Source organism: Gadus macrocephalus, chromosome 15, assembly GCF_031168955.1.
Source record: "Gadus macrocephalus chromosome 15, ASM3116895v1".
In the NCBI taxonomy this organism is placed as follows: Eukaryota; Metazoa; Chordata; class Actinopteri; order Gadiformes; family Gadidae; genus Gadus; species Gadus macrocephalus.
The window spans coordinates 5,999,122-6,021,639 of record NC_082396.1 but is presented as its reverse complement, the minus strand read 5'-3'; the positions used below and the strand labels follow the sequence as shown (position 1 = coordinate 6,021,639).

General features: G+C 44.4%; 1 protein-coding gene across 1 annotated transcript in view; it reads right to left on the bottom strand.

The window, feature by feature from the left end:
* Nucleotides 1-700: 700 nt before the first annotated feature.
* Nucleotides 701-22,518, bottom strand: part of plpp4 (phospholipid phosphatase 4) — a 42,022-nt gene continuing 20,204 nt past the window's right edge. The window contains exons 2-7 of the mRNA XM_060073114.1: nucleotides 21,449-21,557; nucleotides 19,355-19,445; nucleotides 16,617-16,680; nucleotides 16,334-16,458; nucleotides 9,905-10,075; nucleotides 701-4,386 (exon numbers count right to left, since the gene is read on the bottom strand). Coding sequence (XP_059929097.1) covers nucleotides 4,169-4,386; nucleotides 9,905-10,075; nucleotides 16,334-16,458; nucleotides 16,617-16,680; nucleotides 19,355-19,445; nucleotides 21,449-21,557 — 778 coding nt within the window. The 3' untranslated portion in view covers nucleotides 701-4,168. The remainder of the gene's footprint in view (nucleotides 4,387-9,904; nucleotides 10,076-16,333; nucleotides 16,459-16,616; nucleotides 16,681-19,354; nucleotides 19,446-21,448; nucleotides 21,558-22,518) is intronic.

The following is a 22,518-nucleotide window of genomic DNA, read 5'->3' as shown; positions in this document are numbered from 1 at the left end:
GAAAGGCGTGAGGGATCTCTGGTGATGAGCTTAATGCATTAAGACAGCGCTGGGAGGCACAGTGAAGGGTACCGCAATGTTAAGTGATATTAGATACTCTTCTGCGACTGCATAGCATGTAAGTTGATTTCAACGCCTTGAGTGATCATCCATACCTGCCCCTGGAACCCTTGAAGGGCAAATCCTGGGGGGTGTTTCCTGTCCTACAGTGGTTTAACTTCTCTGTACTGTTCTGGGAACATCTGCTCATATGAGGAAATCATTGGCTTGTGGTGATCGGCTGTTTTGCATTTTATCTTGAAGATGATTGATTATCATTTGTGTTAATGAGGGCCGGTTCTAATATCACAGAATGAACATATTTTAAAACCATCCATCACCCAGCTTGCCTTATTTGCAAGTTATCAACATTGATAAAGGTCAAGTTTTACTGTGATCCAAATATTTTAGTTTTTGTATAATTCAGTGAGAAAGATCATGTGGTTTAGTGACATTGATTTTGCATTCGAAAGATCCTTTTTTGTAATAATCTATGAGAGAAAGAATAGCCCTTTAAAATCCAACAGTACTTGCAGGAAGAACCAGATGGCTCTTTATTCAACTCAATGTTTCTGTGGTCTAATAGCCTGGAAGAGAAGTAACACTAAATCTCTGCGCATGAATAAAAAACCCATTAAATCCACAATGAAAACAAAAGGCGTAAAGTTAGAACAGCTTTATTGGAAACACCCAAAAACAAAAGTGCAGCACGACCGACGTGAAACAACACGACACACTATTCCATTAGCAGCACGTTGACACACTCGTTGACCCCCACGCACGCCACACACACACACTTTCACAGGTGCATACACACACACACACACACACACACACACACACACACACACACACACACACACACACACACACACACACACACACACACACACACACACACACACACACTCACCCACAAACACACACACAGCAATCAGTGTCAGTTATGCCAAGGAGTTCACTGAAGCATGGATTCATCAAGCAGAATGAAGAACCCAGGATGAGTTGGACATGTCGAACATCTGCTGCTGCATAATATGCCGTTGTTCATTTACACACATAATAATAAGAAACCGGATCATCATATTTATCTTCTGATCATCAAGGTGTACAGTATCTGCTCCGCTTTAATCCTTTAATCCTTTTGTTTTGTATCCCGGTGGCCCCTCGGTCTCTCTCACTCCGGGGCCACGGATAAAAGGTTCCACTTATCAAGATGGATTAAGACACGAGCGGTTCCTCTGTTTTCCTCGGTGGTCCGTCGCTCACAGCCGCAGTCCCCTTGTTGTGGTACACATAACTTCATAAACAGCAAAAGATACATCGTTTTCAAACATATTGTCAAGGCCAGACATGCTAAGTCATTGAAAATAGTGGTTTCTCTTCACAAATGGAACTGGCATGCTACATTCAAAGATAAGGTAAGCTCCTAGTCCTACGTTCTTTTGTGTTTTACTTCTGAAACATTTTATTCGTGTCTTATGGAATCAAATACCTCTCTTGTGTTTTTTTTTCCTTCAATCCATGAGATGGTAAAATGGGTGAAAAACAAAACAAAAGACATCGGATGCGGAATCCGGAGAAAACAAAACAACCGTACTCGAAAGAACGTCTTCTTTGTTATCTTCACACGACGACGCTTTAGAAATAAGCCACAATGCATACACAAGGAAACTCTGCGGTATAGTGCTTACCCGGGGACTACATCATAGACTACCTCTTAACCTATGAGACTTCACTGACAAAGCGTCTCTCTCACATGCCAACAAAGCTCATCAGCTTTGCTTTTATACATTTTCTAATAAACAAGTGCGGTGTTGTTGCCGACGGCAACCGGACTCTGTGTAGCAACTGTTTCGACACTAGCGATGTCAACCGTTGAACAAAGCCATCGGTGGTCTATGTGATGGTCTGTCTCTGTTTAGCTTGATGTGCGTAGCCTAGCACCTTTGATAGGACATGGTAGGACCCTCTTTACAATGCGGGGTACAGGAATAGGAGGTTCACACGTGACATGTGATTGGTTTTGTATTGTATTGCACCAGCCTGGCACTGGTCTGTGACCACTGGACTGATCAGAAGGACCATGCACGCACTAAGACACACACACGCACACATGCAGACACACACACACACACGCACATCCACACCCATACATCTACCCATGTCCCGCACAGAATTCCACACATACACACAGACACAAGCGCAGACGTCACATACACACCAACCCCAAACGCACACACACACATACATATATACTCAGAAAACTTAAGTTTGATTTGTGTGTGATAAAGTGACTTTAAGTGTGGATCATCCTTTTTAAAAACATCCCAAAGCCTTGACTCCCTACTGGACTAAATACATCAAGGGCTTATGATGGTTATTATAATACCAGGCTAATTATAAGCTGTATCAAATATTAATACAAGCCAATATAAGATACGCTTCTACACTGTTAGAAGGGGTTGTTGCCACGCTAACCGAGTGTCTGCTCCTATGTGCGCTACATGCTAGTAGTTTCGTTGCAGAGCGTGTCTATAGTTTGCATGTGTCTCCCTGTGCTCCGGGTTTGTCGATCATACAGTAGTCAACAGCGAACACACAGCATGGTCATATCAATCGCTTTCAAGTGGATTAATCGATAAGGCTGCTCACGCTTGTTTAAAGGAAACTAGAAATCTGAAAGATGCAATCTGAAGTTACGGCAAATGAAATGGAAACAGGAGAGCAAAATATTGCCATGAAGATAATATTTAGTGTGGAGATACGTTGTGTTTTACTTTCAGATGTCTGCTTCCGAGGGAACAGAGTCTCATTCCCCGTGGCTCTCTCTTTGGCACTGCCTAACCGCCGATAATAGGAACCCAGAATTAATATTTGATTGGATACCGGCACAATATTCCCCCTCTGCCTTGCAAGTTCCACCTGCCTGTGTTGGCTGAACCGTTCTCAGTTAATATGCTTTAAAAAGATGAAGGTACTACACACCGTGTCAGGGTTGGATTAAATTAGGACATTGCACTTTTCCAAGAGATAAAGATTAAATTAAAAAAAGAAAACCTCTACTGATAGATTCTATTCTCATTCATATTCAACATGCCGTTGTCATGGATAACTTATTCAGAAGCAGCTTCTCTGAGCTGCAGTGTTTGCCTCGTAAGGAGTGTGTGTGGATGATCGTCTTTTTATTATTTCGGGGGTCGATGTTATAAACGGTTAGAGCGGGAGGTGTCACATGGTTCCTTGCAGGACACCTCACAGAGGGTCGGCGGTGGTTGCTGGTTGAACCTGTGCTTCAGAAAATTGATTATTTAATGCACAACAGGTGTGCAGCCTCACTCAGCCCCAGAGTCCAATCAGTCTGACTCGAGCCAGGAGAGGCTGCATAAACCGGCCATCCTCCAAACGCACTCCACACGCTCATTTATAAAACGCTTACGTTTAGAGACAAAACCTAAAACCAGTTCTTATTTATAGTCATTCAAATTATAATAATACTAATGGTATGAAATCATCGAAACCAATAAATGAGAAAGCTTTTGCCTTTTACACATGCTATCTCTTGGAACTTAAGCTTGGATCTCACTCCTTATTAGCATTTTTTTGTTAACAGGATTTTTTATGTTTTTATGCCTGTATATGTTGTCACGTATTTTTATGTTCCCCTTTCATACAAAACTAAATGTAGACTAACCAGAAGTGATGCAACCGATAATGGATATGAGAGAGAGAGAGAGAGAGAGAGAGAGAGAGAGAGAGAGAGAGAGAGAGAGAGAGAGAGAACAGAGTGATTGAGAATGTGTAAGAGAGAGAGTGATTGAGAATGTGTAAGAGAGAGAGTGATCGAGAGAGAGAGTGATAGAGAGAGAGAGAGAGAGAGAGAGAGAGAGAGAGAGAGAGAGAGAGAGAGAGAGAGAGAGAGAGAGAGAGAGAGACCCCAAAAGAGATGGTGGCCATTGAGCCATCTCTTCTCTACTGGAATGTGTACGACACGATGACTCGTAGTCAGTCAGTCACTGGAGGCGTGTGCAGCGCTGGTGGCGGGCTGAACGGGTCAAGAGGGGTCGGGTGGTGGTGGGGGGCTGCGCCGGATGGCTGATGGGGGGGTGGAGCTCCCCAGGGGCACTAGTCATACGGGCCCCTCGTTCAGCCCCTCCAGGGGCAGGGTGGTGGAGTTGTCGGTGGGCTGCTCGTCCTGGAGGGGGTGCAAGGTCAGACGCGCGGCGGCGGCGTTGGCGGCCAGGCTGGCGTAAGGCAGGTGGCACTCAGCGTGCAGGAAGGGAGGGTAGTGCTGGCGGTAGCAGAAGTACGCGGACAGAAAGCCGATCAGCCCGCCCACCACGGCGTCTGTGGAGGTAAGCGATAAATGGACGGCGTTAACGCTACCGCTCAAAAGTTTGGGGGTCACGTAGAAATGTCCTTATTTTTTTAAAGAAAAGCTTTTTTCATTTCAATGGAGAAAACATTAAATTGATCAGAAATACAGTCTAGACATTGTCAATGTGATTCATTACTATTCTAGCTGGAAACGGCAGATTTTTACACACACCATCAACACAGTGTACAGAGGCCAATTACAGCAACTATCACTCCTGTGTTCTAATGGTAGGCCTACATTGTTTAGCTAATCGTGTTAAAAGGCGAATTGATGATTAGAAAACCCTTGACCAATTATTTTAGCACTGCTGAAAACTGTTGAATAAAAGGGAGTCTTCATGGAAAACATGAAATAGTCTGGTTGACCCCCGAACTTTTGAATGGTTGTGTGTATACCGCGCTTTTCTAACCGGTGCCCGCTCAAAGCGCTTTACAATATTGCCTAATATTCACCCATTCATGAACACAGTCACACACCGATGGCAGACTCAACCATGCAAGGCGCAAGCCAGCTCGTCAGGAGCAGTTAGGGTGAGGTTTCTTGCTCAGGGACACCTCGACACTCTCACACTGAAGGAGCCGGGGATCGAACTAGCAACCTTCCGGTGACCAGCCAACCCACTCTACCTCTTGAGCCACCTGCCGCCACAAGTCCAGGATTAATGAAGTCCAGAATGACACGTTATGGGGGTACAACGTTGCACTATTGTCTTTTAAGACCCTCGAGGTGTTGTGTGGGAGGTGCGATCACCAGAAGACGTCTACTACCTGAAGGCATGAGTCACTGGCTCATGAGAGTTGTGCTATATCGGTGGAAGAGGAGTTGTGTTTGTGTCTTGTTAGTCTTGGGTCCCAGGCATGGCAGGGGGGGGGGGGGATGACGTAAACATGATAAAAGGCGTCAGTTTGAATCCGTTACAGGGGATGTTGGGAGGGGGGGGGGGGTGTTACAGGGGGGGGGTCTCATGCAATCGTGTCATCCCTTCCCCAGCTCTCTCACGTTCAAACTGTTGTCATGGAGCCGGGCACATTAATCACATTGTTTTCCGACTGCTGTCACGCGGGGAAGGCAGATTTATGACATTGTTTTCTTTTTACGAGTCTGTCGCATTCCTGGCGAGTCTCTGTGATTGCTGTCAGCGATATTTATAGAGTATGACTGTGATTAGTTTGTTGTGGTTTTCCCTCCATCGACCCTGCGGAGAGACAGCGATCTGCCACAGCGCATTTCCCGATCCTGATCCCAAAGGCTTCCCCCCCTCTTCCAGGACGGGCGGATGAATACACATTGATTAAACGTATATATTACAGTACATCATCGGGTCCCCTGTGGTGTAATGTGACCATTCATTGGTTCGCCTCAGGTTCAACGGGTTGCCTAGCAACGGCTTATGGGGTCAGAACAGTCTCATTAATAATGAATGCACAGAGAAGGATTCACAAATGTATTTTGTGATTTATATATAAATTATTCTCTTCTCACAAATACATTTCAATGCACACACAACAGGATATCGGTATGTGTAAATGTAAAATAAATCCATAAACAAAAATAAGTTTCACAAACACATTTCTGACACCGACAATGTAAAAACCCAGTCACTGCAGTCATGTGATTAGCTGAAAACGAGGGAGGCATCGGATTGGCTACAGAGAGTTCCTTGTTGAAAAAAATACATTTGTGAATCCAGCCACGTCAGGAGAGTCTCAAAAATCCACATATAAATACAGACCAAATGCCAACAAGTTCACAAATGAAAAGCGTCTTGTAAATTCAAGTTTAACAGTTTGTATATAAATGTAACAACATCCAAACACATTTTGATGAAAATTGCAAATATTTTTTTAATTCATATATTTATGGATTTATATTACATTTATTTAAAACAAGGTATATTCGTCTGTGGATCAGAAATGTGTTTGTGAAACTCATTTTTGTTTATGGACAAATTTTACATTTATACATACCGATATCCATTTGTGTGTGCATTGAAATGTATTTGTGAGAAGAGAGTAATTTATGTATAAATCACAAAATACATGTGTGAATCCTTCTCTGTGCATTCATTATTAATGAGACTGTTCTGACCCCATAACGGCTCCTTGACCAGCCTGCACACTGATGATGGCACAAGGAGATAGGATGCTATCGAAGCTGAGGGGTCTCAATTCCCAGCTGAGAGGCACCGGGTTCGATCCCCTTGTTGAGTGTCTACCTCTAGGTGTCATCTGTAGGTCATCTGGTGTCACTATACACATTTGTTTATTCTGTGGGAGTTAAACACCTACACCTACAGATACACATACTCCTACTCCTACACCCAGAGCTACACCTAGATCTAGATCTACACCTACCTACCAACAACCACCTGTATTTAAACCCCCCTTCCTCTACCTTTTATACTGCAAATTCTGCAATACTTCAATGTAATAATGTGCAAATTCCATTGTACATGTTTAATTAATTAATTTATTCTGTAATGAAGGACCTCTTAGCCACATTTAGTGTGTAACCCCTAGGGGTGTACATTTATGCCCTTTTGGCATGACATTGTACAGTCACTGTGTGATTTTTTTATTTTATTTTATTTTATTTTATGTATGTATGTATGTATGTATGTATGTATGTATGTATGTATGTATGTATGTATGTATGTATGTATGTATGTATGTATGTATGTATGTATGTATGTATGTATGTATGTATGTAATAATAATAATAATAATACATTTAATTTAGAGGCGCCTTTCAAGACACCCAAGGTCACCTTACAGAGCATATAGTCATCATTCAAAACTATGTAAAACAGACTAGGAATAAAAGGAAAACAGAGGTTAAACATGAAGAAGAAGAATAATTAATGTATGTATGTATGTATGTATGTATGTATGTATGTATGTATGTATGTATGTATGTATGTATGTATGTATGTATGTATGTATGTATGTATGTATGTATGTATGTATTTTTGGACACTTTATTTTATTATTGCATCTTTCTATATTCCATGGGCAGCTGTAACAAGGGAATTTTTCATGTTAGAGGTCACCCCGGATCAACAAGAAGGACCCATACAAGAGTCCAAGACCGCAAGATGTCCGCCCAGAGTTCCAAGCTAAGGCTTCCTGCTTAGAACATCATCGCCCTCATCTATGAAGGGACTACACGTCATACTGTTGAGGGCTGGGGGTGCATTCGTGAACTGAATGACTGCGTCTCCATTCTGCTCTGCCATGTCGATTAAAAGGGGACGTTTTTCAAACTCCTGTTAAAGAAATAATAGCGTGTGCACTCGGAGGAAACGAACAAGCATTTTATTTCGAAAGCGCTAACCTTCATTTCTGAGTCCAACCGCTTGAATGCAACACGTTTAATTGCTTTGTGTGTTTTAAAGTGGTCTGATTTTCTGCTGTCTCTCTTGGTTTCGATATATAAAGGCGTGCCATATTGTTCACTTTATAATAGCACTAGGCCACCAGGAGCGGGTAGGTGTGTACGTGGGTGCATATTCACATCGGTATTTTTACCCTTGACTGTGAAAAGTAAAAAGTTGATTTAATTGTTGGTGGGTGTGGTTGCTGATGATCTGCTATATCATATATTTTTAATCATATAGGCCTATTTTTTTATATGTTTGCTCCTACATAACAGCGTGCAGGTCTTGACTGCATTTAGCAACAAACATTTCCAATCAGACTCATGAGGCTAAAAACAGTCAGTAACTTGAAGAGCTGCTTGAAGAGTAAACAAAACTTGCATTGTGAACGTCTCAGCCAAGCTTTTTCGGGAAGCGGTCTGCGACCTTTCTTCTAATACCTCACGGCTTGACCTGTGCGTTGGTCAATGTTTGTTGTGTTGGCGTTCGTTGTGTTCGTGAACCCAGGAGGCCGTGTGTGCGTAGGTTTGACGGAGATCGGCTCCTCGCACAGTTATCCATTCTCGACGCATCGTGCGATGAGACATGGCGAGAGGATTGGACGTAATTGTTTTTTAATTACATTTTCTCATGCCCCTCTACTTGCCTGGCTGCATGCAAACAGACCATTGATTTGTTTTCATAAGAGATGAGGAATGGAGCCAATAATGATTCCTCACTGATTTCCTCTTTGTCTACGACCTTTATGGTTTGCGCTGCAAACTTATCACTGACTTACGATAACAGTCTGTTCAATTTGCTTAAATCTCTCGTCAATCAGACACAACATATTCCTCCTTTAGAGTGACGGATGCACTGATGAACAACATTTAAAAAACTATCACAGAGGGATGTATCCACTCGCTGCCAACCAAACATCATGTCAAGAAAATGTTCAAGTCTGTCTTGGCAAAGCAATTCGGCCGGAACGGACAGGAGGGAATCAATAGAGTGAAATGACGTGCGGCTGCGATGGATTTGGTGGCACGTCATTCTCTGATGTTTAATGCACACATTGACAACCCTTAATAACGTAATTAGAATCGGAATGCACAATCAAGAAAACTTGAAATCGACCAGCCAATAAAAAGATGTCAATCATTAATCAAATCAAAACTGGTCCACAAATAAGCCTGCCAATCTTGGTGTTGGGAAAGATTTGCAGCGTTTTTCCCGTTTGTATTACATAAATAAGTGTTTGTGCTTCCCGCCGCTCGCTAAGCCTGTGTGGTTAAGGTGCCTCTTGGCGAGGGGATCAGGGGCTCTTAGTGATTCTTCCACTTTGCTTCCTCACTTTATTCCCTCATTTGACTTCAGCGGTTGACTGCTGACCCTGCTGTTTGAGTTCAGTTTTTCTACATTTAGCTAATTACACACTTGAAACTCCAGGGTAAGGGTCAGGCCATAAGGGTACATTAATTAGCCATTCATTAACCCTAGTGAACGGGGAAATAATCGTAATGATACAGCATTACCTTCAGGGATAACCTATAAGCATAGGGGTTGGGGTCAGGGGTAGGGGTCAGGGGTAGGGGTCAGGGGTTGGGGTCAGGGGTTGGGGTCAGGGGTTGGGGTCAGGGGTTGGGGTCAGGGGTTGGGGTCAGGGGTTGGGGTCAGGGGTAGGGGTCAGGGGTTGGGGTCAGGGGTTGGGGTCAGGGGTTATAGAGGGATGTATCCTGTCGCTACCAACCAACCATCATATCAAGAAAACGTTCAAGTCTTGGCAAAGCTTAAATCGGCTGGAAGGGACAGAAGGAAATCAATTGATTTTGCAATCCAGGGTTAAGCCTAATCCTGTTAACTAATGTGTAAATTAATACCATAGTAAACATGAACATCCCTACCTTAGTTAACATGAACACCATTAGTAGTGTTGTAGTAGTGACTATAATGTAAGTTAAATGTTAATGAACAGAATGTTAGTTAATGCCTATTGCAGCATTAACTAATGGTAAGTAATGTTGAACGAATATGCATTTATTCTTTAAGCGTTGCCCATGTTTCTACACCTCTGCCAGGGGCACGGGAGCCGGTTCTACTGGTACACTGGTTCCGTCTCGCTGGTGGCTCACCTTGCCAGTGGTGCTTGTAGTCGCAGGTGCGGGAGAGGGCGATCATCATGGCGCTGTAGAGGGGCAGCACCATGGCGCAGAGACGCCAGCTCCGTCCACGACCCTGGTCCGTGAAGCATTGCAGCTTCCCCGCCAGGTAGAAGGAGGTGAAGCCCAGGCCGGAGAACGCAACTGGAGGGTCGGGCAGAGGAGAGAGGAGAGGAGAGGAGAGGTACAAAAGAAAAGAGAGGTTGAGGCAGGCTGAACGATAACCACCGGGGGTGGATTGGTAAACTAAAGCTAGGAGATAAAAACAAGAAGGATCCCGTTGATTTTGTATAAATCGCAGAAAGCCGTAGTGCTGAACTATTGCCCTTATTTCAACTAAAGTGTTTTCCCCGGAGTCAGCAGTCTCGTCTGCCATTCTCCCCATTTTGACTCCTGGTGGGAAATAGATGAGCCGTTATGGGCACTGCAGCGTGTGTCTGAGGCTGGCGAGCTGGAAGCCACGGGCCTGCCACTACGCTCAGGCACCAAGGGACATCAGCACGCACCGAGGGCCATCAGCACGTAACAAGGGCCATCAGCAAGCACCTAGAGCCATCAGCAAGCACCTAGAGCCATCACCATGCAGCTAGAGCCATAACCTAGGGCCATCACCACAAACCAAGACCTATCATAGCGTTCTACTCAGAGGTACTTTGATGTCACGACGAAGTGACCGTGATGCCACGGGTATGAGGGTCCTCCTCCAGCAGGAGAATTACCCGGTTACAATCAGGGTAAACAGGGTAATCAGGGCAATCGGGGCACCTGATGGCAATCATGGGTGGCACTATTTGTAACAGTGCCATCCATGGAAGAAGACCTCACCAGAAACAACCCGGGATTCAAATATAAGAGGAAACACCCTAGTCTTTCTGTAGCCTTTTCTTATTTGTGATTAATTGATTCCGCGAGACCCCTATACTTGGCACCTTGCCCCTCCTTTAGAAAACTCCTGGCCCAGAACACTTCTCTTCCGGATCTCACAGTGTTGGAGTTGGGGCTGAAACAGGGGGGTCACTGCAACTTAAAGTGTAATCCCTGGCCCGACGATAGAACACAGCGGGTGGTTTATGTGCTCTGATGCTAATGTCCAATTTCAATGTTCTACCTGGGCCAATATGTAAGGCGGTTGTTGCTGACTCATCGTCCAGTGTTCTGGCCTGACATCCCCGTTACAACACAACGACCCAGCGACATTGGCAAACTAGCGCCACGCAACAAAGTAGTAAAACTTAAATGGAGCCCTCACTTCTCCCTTGCCTGTATTCACAAGGGACACACACATACCGGTCCCACATATGCAGAATACACAAAACAATCCATTACCTTTGACATTATGCAATGTAATTATTTTAAACGAAGAGGATAGCACATCATACAACAGCATGTAAAACAGGTAAGTAGGAAAAATGCCCTGGAGAATTATCGTCCCCGTTTAACTTCTATAAGTGCTGTAAGTTGTACTCATTTGTTCTCAGCTTGCTGCTGTCAGCTCATTCTGTCTGATGAATGACGAATCTGGAGGCTTTGTTGTTGCGTACAGTGTAAAGGACATGCTCAGCAGTAATCTGGACATTGACTATTGTTCATAATCAGAAGGCTGTTACACATGAAGGAATAAACATAATCACCGGTTCTAAAAGACGCCTTTGAGCAAGCAGTTTTCTCTGGAATATGTAGAGGGATAGTGTTGTTCGATTCTTATACAATGTTGTAAAAGTTTTAATTGTGTATCAGAACTCTTTGAAGAGTAATCCGGAATCCCAAAGTACAGAGAACTGTGCATATTTGGAGGACTAATTGAATAAAAACATAAGTGGCCATGAGAGAGAGCTGGACGAGAGAGAGAGAGAGAGAGAGAGAGAGAGAGTGAGAGAGTGAGAGAGTGAGAGAGTGAGAGAGTGAGAGAGAGAGAGAGAGAGAGAGAGAGAGAGAGAGAGAGAGAGAGGATATAGAATGTGTGTGTGTATGTGTGTGTGTGAATTGATGCATGAAAGATAGTAATAAGTCTACTTTTCAGTTATAATTTTCAGCCCTGTCGCAATGTAGAGCGCAGATTTATTTTAGACAAATTAATTTACCAACATTTTAATTGGAAAATTATTCCAAATGTATAAATGTTGTGAAAAATGATGGGGTTAATTAGACAAGATTGTTTCATGCTGGCAAGTGGCATTGTGAACTTTTTTTTTACAACATTTTCTTGACATGATGTTTGGTTGGCAACAATGCATTGTGTGTGTGTGTGTGTGTGTGTGTGTGTGTGTGTGTGTGTGTGTGTGTGTGTGTGTGTGTGTGTGTGTGTGTGTGTGTGTGTGTGTGTGTGTGTGTGTGTGTGTGTGTGTGTGTGTGTGTGTGTGTGTGTGTGTGTGTGTGTGTGTTTGTGTGTAGGCAGTGGAAATAATTCCGATTTTGAGGAAGTGAAAGGAGAAAATAAAGAACACTGTTATCATCAATGCATGAACTACTTGCTCATTTAACAATATTAAGTTATAATGGGTCGATTAAAAATGCAGGAAAGACTGAAGATGCAAAAAATCAATTGAATGTGTAATATTTATCCAGAGATTTTAAGGATCATCCTCAGTCTTAAGTTTCCAATCGACTATACATAACCATGAATATATTGCCTGAACGCTTCGAGATAAAACCACAAATGACGGTTCATTAGGACAACGCCACCGTCCATAACGAGGCTGGAGCATTAATGAAGTTACATGATTATCCACTGCACCGAGGCGAGAGGTGAAGCACGCGCTGCGTCTCATTACCAGGACGTGTGAGCACAGCCTGACACCACGCCAACTATTCTCATCCATGGGGGAGCATTCCACTGCTGCTCGCCACGGTTAAAAAAGCCTGCACCCTGTGGGGGTGGCAGTAGCTCAGGAGGTATAGTGGGTTGGACGGTTACCGGAAGGTTGCTAGTTAAATCCCTGTCTCCTCCTGGATGAGTGTCGAGGTGTCCCTGAACAAGACGCCTCACCCTAACCCGACGAGCTTGCTGTCCTCTCGCATGCTGGACTCTGCCGTGAATTTGTGAATGCGCCTGTTCAGAGTCCACCTCGACACTGCATAGCCACCCTTCCCCTTCTGGCCACCATTGTACACTGTATTGTATTGTGTTGTATTATATTGTATTGTATTATAGTACTTAACTGTGTAGCAACTGAAGTAGCTGCTATCATTGCTGTAACACGGGGAATAGGTTAGCCTAGCGATTGTTGTACTTGCACTTGGTTCTATGAACATCCTTTCTGTACCGACAGCGATATATTGATGCACTTCTTATGACAAATGTACTTATTGTAAGTCGCTTTGGATAAAAGCGTCTGCTAAATGCCCTAAATGTAATTGTAAATGTGATGTTAGGAGATATTGTAAAGCGCTTTCATGGGCCACTGGTTAGAAAAGCGCAGTATAGAATGCAGTCGGTTTAATATTTATCAAACACCGTGACTTGACCTATGAACTCTGACCTATGACCACAAGAACAGCGGCAGATCCTTCAGAGCGTAGAAACGGCCGCTGGGAACTCTGTTGGGAAATCCACTGTTGTCGTTTTGCATTCTACGACCGAGGAAGAGTTTGTACGGAGGCTGCTTTCCCATCACTATGGCTTAGTCCTTCGAACGGTGGCCAATCGGAAGGAAGGACGTCATTCTAGGTGCTAAACTAATATGATGGAATGATATGATTCAATTGGAGACGAATTTGGATGAACTTATTGAAAACGTACCGTGCAAAATGTTTGCGGATATTAAATTGGAGATGATTGGTTCTGTCTCGCGGGAATTTAATTAGTTCCCCCGAAGACCTGATGTATAATAAACAGTGAGTTGTTGAAACCCTTCTTATTCAACAATCCATTCTAATGGCTTTATATTTGCAGAAACTAAATGTTTATGAAAAATAGCAAATTGCATTAAGATGGAAAGAAGAACCTGCAGGTCTGAAGTGGTTTCATTTAGCAATTCATTATCGTAGTTCTCAGCCCTGTCAATTGCAGTTTATCTCAATTTACCATTTTCTTTCTTGGAAAAATAAGTAATCGACAAATCTATCTACTACGTTCTCTCTCTTTTTATCTCTCTCTCTATTTCTAGCACCCATATATATATATATATATATATATGTGTATAAACATATTTATACACACACATATATATAATCTATATTTCCTCTCTGCCCTTAAAACCAATTGTCTGAATCTGTTGAGCATCTGAGGCAGACAAACACACACGCGCACACGCAAACACAAACATACCCACGCACACACACACACACACACACACACACACACACACACACACACACACACACACACACACACACACGTAGCTACAGGCGGCGTCTGCGTGTGCCATGCACACACTCCCACGCGTGGGGAACAGAGTTATTTTCTGTCCTGTCTCTAGACACGACCCTGCTGGCTCCCCCCCCAGCGTTCCTCGTCTCCCCCTCGCAGCGTGACGCGGGCCACAGCTCCGTCAGGGCATTAGGAGGGACTGAGATGAATGCAGCACTAGCGTGGCGGAGCGCTGAATTACAGAGCCATCTCCCCCCCCCCCCCTCTTCGCCGCTGCCAACGGGACGCGGCGCAGACCGCACGGGGCCCCTTCATTGGAGGGGTGCCAGGGAAAGACAGTAAACACACGGGCTGGAGGGAGCTCAGGTATCACCTTTCAAAGCGGGACGTGAGACCGGCTCCATTAAATCGAACGCTCCATTACCTCGAACGTGAAATCGAATAGCGTACACTGCGCGCTGCACGACGCACTCGCCTCTCATCCCATCGTGTGAAGGTGATACGTACCGTGTCCGTTTCATACGTCTTGGATGTTACCTGGCGCTGTTAACATGGAAGCCCGCCGACTCAACTCTGCTCAGCGCTTTCGCGCTTGGACACAGAGAGGTTGCTTGGATTCACAACGGCTAGGCGAGCTCATAGCATGTCGAGCCAAGCAGGTATCCTTTGTTCAAAGGACCAATCACACTTTCATTATATATCGGTGTGCTGTATCTGAAGATATCCAACCTGCTGCCAGGTGAAGGCAGCCGCTGGGTCTCTCTCGTGAATCACCCTTCAGGGGTCGGTATCCAAACAGATGCTCCCACCCCCCCCCCCCCCCCCCCAGAGAAACACACACACACCCCATCAGATTATGAAATAGCATGACACGGCTCAGCTCCTATTTACCTCCACAGAAATTCTTGCTTTTTGTGTAAAGCAAAACCTCAAGCATTTCTCCAATCAAAGGTTTAACAAGGATGTAATGATGGGCCTGTCTGCGTCTCCCTTCCTCCCTTCTCTCCTCCTTCCCACACACCACATCATTATGTTGTAAACCGTCGACGCGGCTCCACTGAAACATCTCAAAAGACGGAAGCGACGAAGAGAGAACGAGGCTTCGATTATTGGGACTCGTTGCGGAGGTGACTGTTTGTCCCCGAAGACGCTCAGAGACTTTATGAGGGACGGAGTGCCGAAGCAGACGACTTACTTTTCATTTCTAGCCGAGAGACGCGATGTCAGTTAGAGGAAAACGCTCTTCTGAAGACGGAGTAACAGCAGGGAAGTGTAGCAGTGAGGTTTTATGCTTTGTGAACTGCCTAGCCTGTCGCCTGCGTTATTAAAACGGCACACATTGTCTCCTCTGACACATCCTCGCTGCAATAAAGTCATTGATTTTGGTTGAATCACCGATATTCATATCTTTGTCCAAACAAGCACGAGCAATATACATGTGATGGAAAAGAGCAAGTGTTGTGGAGACACATGAATTATTAAACACATTTTTGGACAGCTGGGAAGGCAGTATTGTCTAAATGATCACCCAGTTTAAGAAGGAGCTGTGAAACAGAAGGACTGAATTTGATTCCTCCAAACAGAGAGCCCGATAAAAACTGGCAGCCACTCGAAAACAATCCCAGATTGATTCTGAAGAGTGCTAGCCTCATGCCGCAAATCTAACTTTGGCCATTTCACCACTTACAGGAAGGAACTCCAGCAGCCAACAATGTATGTATTCATATAAACACCCGTAGCCATGAGGTCACCGAGTTCCAGACCTAAGTTAATTCCAACTGAAACACAACTGTCTACAAAATCAACTTCTCAGAGATGAGCAAATGCTTAATTCAGTTGAGAGTTGTTACCCGGTGTCCGCTGTGTGTGACATTTGTTGGTGCGTGTGCGTGTCCGCCAAAACGAAACCTCCGGACCTCACAATTTTCGGGCCCTGATTATATTCATACATGTGCACGTAACACTGGTATAACCAACTTCTAGAACCAGAAGATCTAGAAGGAGCCAGAACACGCTTTAGCTGCATGGACCTCTGCTCAAGGTTAAGCAGGTATGCTGGCATCCCGCGGTGGCGGTGGCGGTGCGGTACTCACAGGAGGAATGGCTGCTCGGGAAGCTTTTGCGGCCCTCTGAGACCAGCTCCTGTTCACCGGTGCAAAGCATCTTGGGATTGATCTGCCCGTCTGGAAAGCAGCGGTGAAAGTAGTCCGGCCTGGGCCTGTCACACACAAAGAAAACACAAACACCCATAGCACTTAGAAACTAATTATGGACAGTTTATGCTTCTTACATAATGCGTTTATTTTTGTTTCGTTTCATATATAATGCAGTTCTTATGATACCAAAACAACAGAGGTTCATGTTTGATTAGCATACCTGCCCACGATCAACTTGATGGTGTTTGTGAAGACTCCATTCAGCGCCAGAGCCAGTGTCACAGCTGATCACAAAGAGAGAGAGAAGGAAATGACAAGTTACTGTATGCTGTACGTCCTTGCACTTAGAAATAGTACTTAGCATTGTGATGCGTCTTTTCCTAGCTATCTTTGTGGTACACAGGGAAGGGCAAGGCCACCTTAATGCACAGGCTTACCTGGGCTGAAGCCCCAGGGCCAACGACTATCAGGGGGCCAAAAAAAAAAAAAAGATTGGCAAGGGCCAAGACAATGTGTTTTTTTGGTTTTGGGCTTTGGCCCAAACAAATAATAAAAAATAACCAAAAATCGGAAAACTCGATTATGTTAATTTTCTGGTGGTTTGACGCTAAGATCGTAATCGCGATCAAAATTCGATTAATCGCCCAGCCCTATCACTGAACCAATCAGCATTGGGTGAGGCAGATAGATCTGATCACGTATGCACAACAATGCCTGCACTGGAACAACGGCCCAGAAACAACAGTTGTGTGGTGATTAAACGTGGTGGACTGACTTCCCCAGCGCCCCGTCTCACCCCATCTGCTCTCCTCTCCTCTACCGGTGCCAACTAGGAAGGTATCAGAACCAGTCCTCCTTGTTAGTGTGAATCTTTCTGCCCGCTCACACTTCTGTCAAAGCCGTTATAATAGGAGAAATATGATTTATGTCCCCACACTCCAGGTAGGTGTACCCTTCTGTCATTAGAGGACACCGTGGGTTCAGTGAGTGCGTTGCTTTTGTCAGAGAAGCAATCCTTTGTAGCAATTACATTTAAATAGCACCGATTTATATTACCGTTTAACAATAGTGATATAGTATAATAGTTCCAGTATTAAATAGTTGATTGCAGCCATGACTATAGCGAACCACTTGGAATGATCTGGCCCTTGTGGGTAATTCCCAGCAGAACCAGTTCAACCAAGGTTGCTTAGTGGTAACAGTATCTCCCTGGGCTTGCTCGGGAATGCAAAGCACCAGTGTCATATACAGCAGCCTGTTCATACACCGTCAATAACGAGGGGGCGAACATACATTTGTTATTTCCGATGTGATTAATTCAGCTGAGAGGGAGGAATGAAGACTGAGCGGTTTCTTATTGCAGACGAGAAGGGCAGCCTTTAACTCAGGATAAATATGCATCATGGGTGGAATCCCATCCCATCACTAATCAGGGATCAATAACTTTACAGGAACAGGAGGGGGTCTTCTCCCAAAATATTGTCAGAAGTAAAACAGATCCTCTCACCTACCCACCAATCGATGGCTGGTACTGAGCACACAGCATCTGTCTATCTTTCAGCTTTGAAACTTTCTACTTTGTAAGTGAGTAATAACCTTCACACCTCATGAAACTCTGGAATCGTCTCTTTGGCCTCCGTTCTGTACTGTCTAGCTAGGAACTGTGACACAAACAGAAATCCAAAACTCATTCCCACTCCAATCCAACAGCAGCTTTTGGATTCTGATGAAGATGATCTCGTGAATTTTAAACTATCCTCGCCAACTTTATTGATAGAAGCCTTTTCAAACACAATTTCTAAACTGAGGCAGATACATGACAACGTAAATAAATGAGCAGCAGATCATAAATAAATGAATAGAAGAGGGTAACAGAGCAAAGAGAGAACACAGAGCTCGGTAGGGGAAAGGATTTGCTCTGTAAGGCTAGTCTACCCCAGAGAGCCAGAGACCGAATGAAACCCTTTAATGTTTTTCATATGAGCAATGCAAATCTCTCTACTGCTAATATAATTGAATAAATGTAACATATAGCCCCAATTAATAGTAGTTTGGTCATCAGTTTATGAAAAAGCACGCCAAGCGGTACCGCTTACACTCTTTTGGAGGAATGTTTCAACCACATCTAAATTATTGTGATAGACGTTTATCACATTCTCTTTAGCGGCTGATTGTAGCTGGAAATGGAAATCAAACGCAAAATGAATAAGATAAAGGTAAAAAAGGAGCAACAAACGATTATTATGATGCAGTTCAAAACAAATGATACGAGGAGTTATTATACTTCAGAGTTTTACCAGATTGTTGGTGGTTACCTTGCTCTCCATCTCTGTCAACCACACACACACACACACACACACACACACACACACACACACACACACACACACACACACACACACACACACACACACACACACACACACACACTCAGACACACACGTCACACACACACACACACACACACACACACACACACACACACACACACACACACACACACACACACACACACACACACACACACACACACACACACACACACACACACTTTTGTGTCATTTTAATAGCTACCCTGGTTCTTCACCAACATTGTGCAACTACAGCTCTGCTAACACTTAACACAAAACAAGATAAAGCGTCTAGTAAAAGCGTCTGATTAACATAACACTGGGAGAAGTTGGTGCTGCAACTTTTGGAATTGATTTCGTTGTTCCGCACCACGTTCCAAATGTCCGCCAATGCACAGTCACGACTGTCTTCAGGCATAGCAGGAAAACAACAGGATTCAGCTAATTACAACCGCCTGAAATTATACCTCAGAGGTTAGCTGACAACTGATTTCAATATTCTATTTAGCGTTGTATAATTGCCCTGGATTTCATTCTTGTGAATCAGGTAAAAGAGGATTCAAACGCCTAACAAGTTCTCCTGCCATTAAATAGTAAAAGTACACACCTAAACACGCCTCTTTGATCTCCGTCTTGTCCGTCCTCCGAATGATCTTCACCACAAATATGACGGCCAAGGGAGTGAGGAAGGAGATGGCCTGGAGGAAGCGAAAGCAAAAACATGTACAGTTTTATCATCGACCACCGAGCATCGAATGCCCCGAGGCTTGGGCATTCCCTCTCGCAGGTCGACTACAAGATGGCCTCCGCCGCCTCAGGAACCCCAAACATCCGTTACAGGTAGGGGTCTCCTGGGAGGAACACAGGTGCACTCTGCTTTACAGCAATCCTCTGTATAAAGGTTTAGTAGCTGAGTCATATTCTCCGTATAAAGGTTGAGTAGCTGAGTCACATACTCTGTGTAAAGGTTTAGTAGCTGAGGCACATCCTCTGTATAAAGGTTTAGTAGCTGAGGCACATCCTCTGTATAAAGGTTTAGTAACTGAGGCACATTCTCGGTATAAAGGTCTAGTCAGGTCTACCCACATTTAGTGGGTTACATTCCCTGAGCATTGCTGGGGCTGAATTGACAGAGCTGTGTAAACCTTGTGTTTGTAATAATGTTCTCCTTATTTGCTATTTAAGCCTTGTATTTGTAATAATGTTCCCCTTATTTCAGACCTGGTATCTGGTACATCACCAAGAAGGCATCAACATGTGATTTCCCGGTCGCCATTTTACTTCCCCCACTTAATATGCAAATAACCATGCTCACCATTTCATAGATGTTTCCCTGCTTCCACATTCTCTTCCAAAAGGAAAAAATCAAAATCCTGGCCAGCTTCCCCTCTTGGATCACCCCAGGCAGGCTGACTGGTTCATGATTCTGAATGGTAATTTATTCCCACTGTTATCCCACTGTGTTCCTTCTCCTCTATTCAAATGGAGGAAGAAACCTACTTAGGCAATATCCACAGACACTGTCCCTGGTTGAATAGGGAAGCAGCCAGAGGAGACGAGTGGCATGGCAACGGGATGAGAATGTATCCTGGAACGGACGGATGCGTTCAGGTATTCACATACGCGTTACAATGAGATAAGATCTTTATTTATTCCAGATGGGAAACGCTTGACGTTTTGCGGACGACGAAGACGACTTTGGTGTGGGGGAATCGATTGCGTCTCGCATGCGTCAGGAAACCATTTCCATTTTATTTTCTGATATCTACGGGAAAATGACACGGTAGGCCGTCATGAGGGATGGACACGCATGCAGCCACAGAATGCAGGCTTGAATATTTATTGCTTTTTAAATATAAATGATTTACTGAAACATTGACACCTCGACGCTGTCAGAAGAAGCAAGGATCTTTCGAGTTCTATCCTTTGCACTGCATTTGATCTGGTCTATATATTATAATGCATAGATGTTAGGGGATTAAGTTTGCTGGAATTCATGGCACGAAAAGCACTGAATACAACAAAATAAGAATAAATAAATGAATAGAACCACAAATGTCAGCACTATTTGGGCGTTGCATTAAATTGATTCCACTTTAAGATCCCACATCGCTCAGGGTGCTCTTTAAAAACAGAACAACAAGCACTAAAGTAACAATCAGTCAAACACATCTCTAACGAGTCTCAAGCATCGATATCGTCTTTTAATAACGGATCATTCTGACTCTTTAGAGGAGCGTTGTTAGGGTCTAATTATAAAGTACAGTCTAAGTTTCATCATTCCAACTTTCCACTGTGACCAGTGTGTGGTGAGCTTTGTGTGTGTGTTTCTCACACACACACACACACACACACACACACACACACACACACACACACACACACACACACACACACACACACACACACACACACACACACACACACACAGACAGACAGACAGACAGACAGACAGACAGACAGACAGACGCGCACACACACAAACACACGCACAAACTCACTCACTATATAGAGTGCTTTTAGGAGCCTAGAGCAGGGCTATATATTCAATCAATTAGTGTCATTAAAGTGGGATCGTCCGTGAGCCGGGACTGACACCCAGGTTGCCGTGCATTGCAGTGTCGCAGACAGAGACGCGTGGATGGGCAGCAATGGGGCGATGATGATGGGGGGTACTGTGGTGGACCGCGGTGCCACTTACAAACATGACTCTCTTGGGGATGTGGTCGGACTCCACCAGCGGGTTCTTGTACAGCCACAGCTCCTCCGGTTGGATCACGCGCTCGAAGGGCTCCAGGAACTCAGTGAATCTGTGACACACACACCCAAACACACACACACACACACACACACACGTAGGCACACACACACGCAAACAAACAAACAAAGACAGGCACACAGGTACACAGACCGACACGGATAGGTACACACACACACAAACGCACAGATACGCATGCACAAACAGACACGGACAGAAACACACTCTCACACACATACACAAATCCAAAGAGAGACAGAGGGAAAATATTAATATTGATGAACATGAATTTCAATTTATGACACGATTTAGGGTAATATAAAGAAGAAATAAAGCCCATGAATAAAAGATCCATCAGATTGTGGCGAATAGTAGATTTAGAGTCTAGCTCATTGCTTCATAATTACAGACGTTAAGATTGCAATCACAGTAATACGAGCTGCTGTACATTTGAGCCGCACTACGTTAGCTTTTAACAACCCCACCACGAGCTACGCTACGCTAACGACACCCAAAATGCTGTGTCATTCTTCCCTGTCTCCAGCTGGGATCCCAGCCTCCCTGATCAAACTTCCACTTAATGAAAAGGCCCTGGGTGATTACAGACTTTGCTCAGTGAAGGAGGCGCAAAGATGTAACCCACACACACACACACACACGTACACTCGAACAGATGCTGAAACATCATTCCTGATTCCTGACACACACACACACACACACGCACACACACACACACACACACACACACACACACACGCACACACACACACACACACACACACACACACACACACACACACACACACACACACACACACACACACAAACACGGAGCATGGTCGGCCCCTCCTGGTTTGCAGGTCATTAACCACGATGTATGTGTGGCTGTCATCCTGGCTGCCGTCAGCTGCGGTCAGGACCCTAGTGTCTCATTAATGAGTTTCGACAGAGGTACGCGGGAGAGCGCCCGGGGCTGAAACCCAGACCCTGACCGCCCCACGGCTCTGAGCCTT